At 34.2% G+C, this 9,918-nt stretch overlaps 1 protein-coding gene across 1 annotated transcript; it reads right to left on the bottom strand.

The window, feature by feature from the left end:
- Window positions 1–6,553: 6,553 nt before the first annotated feature.
- Window positions 6,554–9,583, bottom strand: LOC131075120 (L-type lectin-domain containing receptor kinase IX.1-like). Its single transcript, XM_059216275.1, has 3 exons — window positions 9,574–9,583; window positions 7,697–8,353; window positions 6,554–7,611 (listed from the first exon to the last, which is right to left on the bottom strand). The coding sequence occupies exons 1-3, from the start codon at window positions 9,581–9,583 to the stop codon at window positions 6,554–6,556; spliced, it is 1,725 nt and encodes a 574-aa protein (XP_059072258.1).
- Window positions 9,584–9,918: the final 335 nt, after the last annotated feature.

Here is a 9,918-nt window from a genome sequence, read left to right as displayed (position 1 = left end):
TTCTTCAATGCTGAACACCAAACTAACAATATGTAGGAACTTTGTGAATACACATTCATGCCCAAAAAAGCCATGTTTCATCATGAACTTCTGAATTTTCTGGAAACATCTGCACAATACTTCTCAAATAATGTTCTATTTCTGGCTGAAAAAAGTAATGCTCAAAAATTCCTAGGGAAAAGGTTGCATCATTCTCACAATCACCACTATTAAGACCATCATTCTTAAAATAATTTTCAGCATTTGAACTAATCTTAAAATAAAGAGACACTTCATCATGCATGGGATCCAACTTAGCTGAATCAACTTCAACATCTTTTACTAAAATTAAATCTGCAAATTCCCTATCCAAACTTAATGCATGAAATGAATTAATACTTGAATCCTTCTCCTTGAAATCCCCTTGTTCAATGGATGACAAGAACTTCTCTATGATCTCTTCTTCACAAAAAGAGGTACCATCCAAATCGGCCAACAGTTCTTGGGACTGCAACTCTTCATTAGGAAGACATAATATTGCTTTACTGTTAAAATGAAATGATTCTACGAAGGACTCATCACAAGCTTTTAAACATAAAGAATCATTTTCATCAATTTCATGTATATGTTTGAAAGCTTCATACTCTGGTTGCATGTAAATTTGAAAATTTTCATCTTTTATACTTTTTGGAACATGATAACTTTCCATACTATCAAAACTGAAAGTTTCTATTTCCGGGTAAGAGAAAGATCTCAAAAAACCTTTTTCATTCAAGTTCGCAGGTTCTCCAATGTTGTCTTGATTATTCTCACTTACCATTGTTTGACTTTCATGAGACTGAACTCTTTCTTACTGAACTTCTTGCTCATTCAAGACAAGGTAATTGTAGGAGTGAGATGAAACTGAGATGACTGGAGCCTCATCATCATCAAATTTTAATTCTTCTTTCAGCTACAATATTTTCTTTGCATAAACTTGCAAGATTCTTGTCTTTTCTTTCAATTCTTTCAATTTGTGAAATCTGATGCAAAGACTTCTCCATAGAAGAGTGGATGCATGATCATCTTCCACACTTATTTTATTTGTAACTGCATGAGAAATACTTTTTTTTGTAATGCTCCAAGAAGTCATGCGGTATTTTATCATCTATTTCAACAATTTCCAAGATCGAAGGATCTGGGCTTTTCCCTTTTCTCATTGCTCTTGCCTTGAGCATGATGTTTATATACAAAGTCGCCAATCTCTTGCATAGAGATAAATCTAAAAATATGAGGAAACAAAATGCAATTGTCTTTGATTTTGAATCCCCAGTAGAGTCGCCAAAAATCTGTTAGTGAACAAATTTGTCCTTCGAAGATAACTATACAAATAAACTCAAAATGCCCAGAATGAAGAACAAAAACTACTAACAGTTGGATAGATTATCATTGAAGTGATAATCTTCCTCTGAATTGAGAGGTACAACTCCCTCTTAGAAGATTTACAAGGAATTGAATTGCTGATATGCTTTTAACCAAAAAGCAATAAAGGAAAATAACATTCATCCATAGCCATGAAAATGAATGCCAAAGACTTACAAAACAGATATAAATGAAGACCATTAAATCAAAGTTTAATTTTTTGCGACTAAAAACTAATAGAAAAAGTCGTTGCTCCAATATGACTTACTTTCAAGCACACAGATTTGTAATAATTCCACATACACAATTGATTATAACAGAAAAGACATTAATAAACAACTGCAAAGGCTCAAAGTCCAGCTACAGCCATGAGAATAATATCAGCAACACAAAGATTGAAGATATCATCTGCATTCTATTCATATATGGAAATCAACTCAATGATTGATATTTTCTGTACAATGCATTGCTTAGAAAAGCTTCAACTCCTCCCTTACAAATAAAAATCTACTCTCCCTCACCCACAGGCTGCTGGAAGAAAATAAACAGAAGAAGAACCCTTCCTCCCCCAATTCTTTCACCATAAATAGCTACATGAGATCATTATTCAATTTTATAACCGAATCTTGAAAACCCTTTTCACTTACACTTTTCACTTTTCCCATTACTCTTTTTTTATAACATAAAATACTTATAAACATTAGAAATATAATTCTCTAAAGTTTATAATAATATTTGGATAGGTGGCACTTGAATATTTTAACTCAAAATAAAAATATTCATTATGCTAGGTGGACTGAAAATATTTGTGATAGTCAAAATCTATCTCGGTAGGGGGCCCAGAACTTTTGTTTTCACCGTTAGATCATTCTCAATTTTGGATATGTTGTTTGAAACCTAGTTTTCTCCATTCTGACTAGAGAGATTTAAACCATAATTCCTGAGTAAAAAGATATGAGCTACTGTGTACGGGTCTATATGACTGTCATAAAATCAGACTTGCAGAACTTGAACCTTGAATTTCATCGAACACTTTGAACATCACTGAACTGTTTGAACTAGGTTCAAATGGTTCACAATATGGAGAAAGAGTATATGAACCATCATCCACGATCGTGAAATAGAGCTGCTGCAAAACACTTGATATGAATGTTAGCCCAAAAACGTCTTAGACACAACTTAGCACCTGTGATACCTAAATGAACACTATGAACTCTGTTCAAGATGGTTCTAGGGGTTCAAACAACTATTGAAACATAATGCTAAGGGTTTAGAAATGATTTACAGGAGGATTAGGGATTGAACCAACGAATTTTTTAGCAAGACAAAGACTCAACTAAAAATTTTGCAAGGCGACTCACTCTTGATATGAGGGACGAATGACAAGATAACACAAGTCAATGCTAATCTTTGTGTATCATTACTATGATTTTGTTTTGACACATCACTATTGAGGGATAACTATTTGATAATAATCTCAATATTTTAATAACTATGTTGGTACCTTAGTAGATCGTATTCCTTCCTTATGTTGGGATTAATATCTCATATCTATTGTATATTACATCATTGCCTACACCAATATTCTTCTGTCTTAACCACTAACTAGACAATAGTCGATTTCATCAATTATAAATAATTTTCAGTTCTTGTATAGTTATTTCATATTTCTCTGCTTATAATTGACTAAGGTATAATAATTATTTGTGTCTTCTCCACATAAGATTGATTATCTTAATCCAATTCTTCTTCTGTGAAGGTGGTATTCTCATGAACATGTTACTTGCTATCTTTATTTGAGATGATGACCATTAGCATGATGGTTTTGATGGAGACATCACTCTCCTTGGATTTTGACCTATCCCTTATATAATGTTACTAGGGAAAACCATCTTATCCATAAGAATTCATGATTTTATGGATATCTTATTAGTCTAAATATCTATGCCATGTACTTTTACTTCTCAGTTCCTTCTAATTATCTATAGGTGATAAAGGTAATTCATAGTGTGGAGTTCAAGCCAATTGACATAGATATTAGAGAATATTGTGTTTCTTTACAAACATTGAGATTTTCTTTGAGGGTCAACCAAATGATGTTTTTGATTGGGCTTACAAAGGTTATCATATTTCCTTTGTTGTTACTTTTGGAGGATAAGGATTAACAAGGTCATATTTGGAGGTAGGTGGGATTTAAGGATGGATGATTTCCCCATTATTGATATGTGGTGATTAATCATGCAAGTATTATGCACTCGTTATGTATCCTTGACAGGGTTTGGGGCAACAACCCCCCGAGAAAGCGGGGGTTCAAGGGCACAACCCCTAAGGAATTTTTTTTTTTGTTGAAAAAAAACCAACACTGAAAAAAGAACCCTAAAATAGCCAACTTTATATTTTTCCCTAAAAATTGCATTTTATAAGCGGTTGGAATGAAAAAGGCATTGTAATGGTGTTGTACTAATTTACTGGGTATTAAGAAAAGATTGGATGGTTGTGTTCCATGGATGTAGCCCATCTTGGGTAAACCACATTAAATCTCCGTGGTATTTGTGTTATGCATTTTTCTTTATCTTTTGTGTTTGTATCTGCATATAATTGTTAATTTGTATTTTCTCTGGATCTGCCTAAACCCTAACACCCATCTCAAACTAGCTTATCACTTTGAGATGGTGATTTGCATGAGAAAAAGTTTTGGATTTATATTCCTATTTTCTTTTTATCTTTTTCGATTGGTGCTATTGGATTTAAAGAATACATGTATTGTGAAGTTTAATTTTTATATATGGGTAAGGGATTGAATGTTGAGATCAAAAAGAAATATTTTCTAATGAGTTTATGAGATTGTGATTGAGAATTACGTGCTTCTAAAGGTCATCAAACAACTTGATAGAGCTCTATCATAGGTCAATATCTATTTTTTTGAAATAATTTAGAAATATATAATTTGAGAGTTCAAAGACTGAGAACTCGAGAATTCATCTCAAAGCTACACCCTTCCAAGGATTATGAGGTAGCTTGATGGAGCTTTGATTGATTCATGATTTTTTTCTTGAAAGAAATATCTTTTAAAGAATTTGTATTTATTTTATACAATCAACAGGTTTTATTGTATAAGCCTTAAGGGGGATCCCTTGGCTAGGTGAAAATTTGAGATTTCAAGGATATGTTTGCAGGAACAATGTAATGAGGAGTAATCTTATCAAATGTTAGCATATGCAAATGTGTAGGTAGTTATATTACATTCTTATGTTTATTACATAGTGGTCATGTTGAGATGTCGAGTGACAGTATTGGTTAAACTAACCAACTCTTCCTATGCATGGTTAAGTGATAAATGAATAATCAAGTTTTCACCATATTTTTACTAACTAACACATTCGAACTCTCCCTTTTTTCTTCATTTAATTTTACTCTAAGTCTCATATTATTTCTACTACTTTGTTCATCTTATATCTTTTATTCATCTTATTGTTTCCTCAATCATGTCACCTAATTTTCCTTAATAATCATGTCTATTTGGATATATTTCTATTTCTATATCATTTCCTTAGAGATTAGTTACCCAAGGGCTAGCACTTAGTGTGAACTACCACACCTCTAGATGATAACTATAAGATCACTATGTAAAAGTAAAATTAATCTAAAATTTCATTTCCACCCAATTTGAGTTACCACTTATTTATTTCTTTGGCATGGTCTCTTTCCTTATGCAACAACTTAGTCCTTGACAATAAAATCAAATGTTGACATTAAAACCTAGATTAAAATTAAAGTTTTAATAAAATAATCCCTAGCTGTGATTGAACTAATATACGAAAGTTAGATATGCAATAAGTAAAATAATATATAATTAATTAATTAATTCCTTATACTATCATTGACATTAACATCTTCCTTATTCTTAGACATACATTTCTCTTATATCTCAAACACTTATGTTTACACACATATAATTAGTATGATTCATTATCTCATTTCCCACTTTTCTCTTATATATCCTCTTAATACCTCTTCATCATGTATTTCCATAATATCCTTTTATAATAAAACCTAGTTATCTTGATCTAATGAATTTACTTTTTACTTTTTATTTTTAATATTTTAATTATTTAAAAAAAAATAGAGATGCTTTAAAGATCTTGAAGTGGTGTTGGTGTGTATGAGTGTGTGGAGGTCCAAATGACCCAAATAAAATGTATGGTTGATTCAATATTTATTTAAAAAGCATATAAAATATCTTGTATTTTATTTGAGGACTATAGATTAATATAATATTTTTATATGAGAACATATTAACAATGATATATATATTCTTGTATCAATCTCAAATGCCTATCTAGATACCATCAAATCTAATGAATGATCAACTACACCAAAAAATAGATCTTAAATCTTGAAGATGATCAATTCATTTCTTTTATTTACCTATAATTTTATCCACACAATTTTCTAAAATATTATGCATTGAATCGTTGAAGATCAATGTCATAGATCATTGATAAATATAAGAATAACATTTTTCGACACAAAATGTATACAACATAGAAAAATACACTGACAAAAAGTTAAAATAGTTTTATGTTGACTTTGAAGGAATCTAATTGCAGTTTTAAAATCTATCCACAAATGATTACATGTCATATACAATAGTGGAATCAACAATGCTATGAAATTTAGGCAATGAGAACTTATCTTTAGAGGATTCCTTATTGAAACCAATAAAACTAGTATATATGAGAAAGATACATTACTTTGGCTAATGACTAATAAAGATTAATAGAATTACATGTCCTCTATATAGAAAGCTACACGATATGATATGTTGCATCTTTGTGAAACTATTCAGAAACAAATATATTAAATAAAAAAAACTCAAGAAAGTTCAAGATGCAAATTAGTTGACCAACTGGACAGTTAAGTTGACCCACAGATAACATATCAAGATTGAAAACGAAAACTATAATGAAAGACGGCCCATGGCCTAGGAACTCAATATCATACACACAATGGAAAAATCAACCCGTTACATGAGAACGCTGACAAACGTTATCCCGACAAAGTCTATCTATGAAGTTTAAGGTTAACAACGAGCTTAACGGGCTTCTGTGTCTGACATGAGAGGACCGGAAATTTTACGTTTGCTCTTTGCAGAAGGTAAGCTAGTTGAGGATTACCCGGCATGAGAAATAAGAATGTCGGCATACACAGGTACAGGCATATTCAGGGGAAGATACGGCAATGGAGAGTCAAATTCTAAGATTTTTAATACCTCTCTCATCGTGGGTCTTGCTTTTGGGTCCGGATGAGAACACAACAATCCCACCAGTATCTGCACCTCCATTTCCCCACTACTGAAATTCCCCTCTAGCTTTTTGTCTGCCGCATCCAAAAGCTTCCCTTGCCTACGCAAATCCCATACCCAGGCCACCACTTTTAAATCGTATTCTTCTAAGCTGTAATCAATGGGATGTCTTCCGCAGGCAATTTCCAAAGCCACAGCTCCAAAGCTATACACGTCTGATTCTGAACTCGCCTTGCCACTTTCTATATACTCTGGTGCCATATATCCACGTGTCCCTGCAACCATGGTTGTACGTGAGGCGGCGTGATCAGATTCTACCACTCTTGCCAGACCAAAATCCCCCAGCTTTGCTTTGAAATTCGAGTCCAGCAGCACATTGCTAGCCTTCACGTCTCTGTGAACTACGCGCTGATCCCACTCCTCATGAAGATAAATAAGAGCAGAGGCTATCCCACAAGCAACGCTGTACCTTCGCTGCCAATTCAAACAATCCTCCTTGCTTCCATTGAATATATACTTATCGAGACTTCCATTTGGGAGGAATTCGTAAACAAGAAGCAACTCACCTTGTTCATGGCACCATCCCAAGAGTCGCACAAGGTTACGGTGTCTCAGCTTATTAATTATGGTAACCTCTGATATATACTCTTTTCTTCCCTGCCTCGATCCTTGGGCTATTCTCTTTATGGCTACTGTCTCATTGGTTGTAGGCAAGATGCCCCTGTATACACTTCCGAAGCCTCCTCTTCCCAGTATTTCATCATCGCTGAAGTTATGGGTAGCCGCGCTGAGTTGAGCATACGAGAACTTGAAGGAGCTTTGAGCGAACTGTTCGTCTAGCTCTATGTCTCCTTCCTCGGGCCTTGCTTCTCTCTGTTTGAAATAGCACCGCCTGGCAATAAATAGAAAACAGCAGAGAACCAGGAGGCAGACAGAGGGATATCAAGATAATTTTCCAGCTACTATTTCGAGTTGTTGATGGAGCAGAGGAAATATCCCACGAATATGTACAAGAAAAATTCCACGCTGAGACTCTGTGAGTTTCAAATGCCAATCCAGTGGATGCGCTGAGGCCAACCGTGACAATTTCCGGAATATAGTCACGCAGATCTATGTGATAACTCAAAATCGGGCTTCTGGGTTTAGAAATATTATACAGATTAGCAGAAGGGTTATATAAGAGAAATACCTGTAACTGCTTTGTACTCCCATTGTAATCCACCCACGAGTCCCAAGCTTGCCCATTTTTCAGAGCATTGTTTAGGAATTTACCTTCCGAGCTAAGCGAAACGTTCGCCACAGAAACAGCTGAATTGACGTCTATTCCGACATGGTTGTCATTTGGGTCAAAGCTGTCCTGGAATGTGTCGAATTCGACGGCCACTACTTGATTTGAAAGTATACCATTTGTGGTTAGGTTAAAGAGGCCCAGCCATTCGCCCCAAGAATTTGCAGGTGGTTTGAAGTTGAAAGGGGCAATAAAGAAAGTGAGTCCGTCCGCAGAATTCGAGCTGGAGTTTCTGATGAGGAACTGAAAATGTGATGTAAAACTTGCGAGAGCCCCAGAAGAGTTGTCCCATAGAGGAACTGATTGGTTGTAAGTCGCCCAGCCTACGCTCCATCCCAAATCACCTACGATTTCATTTCTGGTGAGTTGTATTGTGTCCCCTTCAAAGTAAGCATCAGGATCTACTTTGATATTTGTTTAGGGAGGGAAAGAAAAGCTAATGTTTCCTGCGCATTCCACAGAAGAGAATAGAGTGACGATCAAGGAGAAGAAAAGAAAGAGGGTCCAAGCAGAGCGTTTTGCCATGGTAGTGTTCTCGGGAACAATCACATTTTAATCATAGCATACCACTCTATTATGTGTAATCGCCCGGAGAAATGTTAGCGTAGAATTCAATGGTTAACAGTAACTCTAAAACTATTGACTTTTAACTATCATTAAAACGGACAACATTAAACCTCGAGAGAGGTTGTTGAAAATGGAAAAAAATAATATAAGAAATTATTTGCGTGAACCAAAGAACTTGAGGTAGTTGAGAAGTAAAGAAAGTTTAAAACTAGCGGTTGGACCTGAAAAAGGTTCAATTTGTACTGCCGATAGCAATTAGATCTGTTGCTGTTATCTCTTGGTTCTTCTCCCTTCGAAGATAAAAAATTATGGAGTACGAACATTTCAGTTGTATGGGTATCGTTGAAACTGGTATGGGGAGCTACCTCGAACATTCTCCAGAGTTCCACAATCATGTAACCCATCAATGATCCTGAATTAAGGATTATATGAATTAAGTGTCACTAAAACAAAATGACATTTCACTTAAGTAGTATTCATTCTAGTTGAATATTAGGGAAGCCAAGTTCATAGAGCCCAAGCCCCACAAGAGTTATTAGAGGAACTGCAAAAAGTGGACTTAAAAACCTGAGGAGAGCAAAATCAACTCAATAATGTCAGGCCTTATAGACTGTAAAGTGATGAAACCTGAAAGAATTTTGTAACCTATGGATCAAATAAGATGCAGAAATTAAACAATGTTTTGAAAAATGGAGTATGTTAGCACAAACTAATGTACATTTTTTAAGAAATTGTCAAGACATTTCAAATGATTATGTTACTAAGGAACGAGAGTAAGGACTTCCTGCAACTCTGGTTTTATCTCAAAAACCTAATTTGACAAGTTTACATGAGTCAAGACAATGGTTATACTACCAACTATTTTAGCCAAAAGTAAAATCAAAACTGCCATTAACTTGCACATAGGTCATTTGAATGTTTTGTTTGTAGCTATATCTAAAACAGGTAAGCAGATTGAAGGGTAAGGTTTATACCAATCAACTGAAACAAAAAATTATATGAATGATTGATCTTAATTCTCTAAATAAGTTGCCTATCGCCATTGTCATTAAAGTTCTTACATGAGTGCATCAAGACAAAGGCTGATTTGTGTTGAAGTTAGATATAAAGATAGTGAAAAGAGATTAGGGACAGATTTTTTCTCTGCATCCTGACATTCTTCATTATTAACAAAGTCGGATTTAAAAATAAACAGGATAATTTGCTATAATACAAAGATAGTGAAAATAAATTAAAGACAGATATTTTCTCTGCATCTTGACATTCTTCATTATTAACAAAGTAGGATTTAAATATAATCAGGATAATTTGTTGTAATGTGATCAAAGGCCCTGGTCATTCATTTTTGTCACATGGCACTTTTGCTCAAATTCAATAG

Source organism: Cryptomeria japonica, unplaced genomic scaffold, assembly GCF_030272615.1.
Source record: "Cryptomeria japonica unplaced genomic scaffold, Sugi_1.0 HiC_scaffold_1390, whole genome shotgun sequence".
In the NCBI taxonomy this organism is placed as follows: Eukaryota; Viridiplantae; Streptophyta; class Pinopsida; order Cupressales; family Cupressaceae; genus Cryptomeria; species Cryptomeria japonica.
The sequence above is the reverse complement of the archived record's forward strand: the minus strand, read 5'-3'. Positions and strand labels throughout refer to the sequence as shown.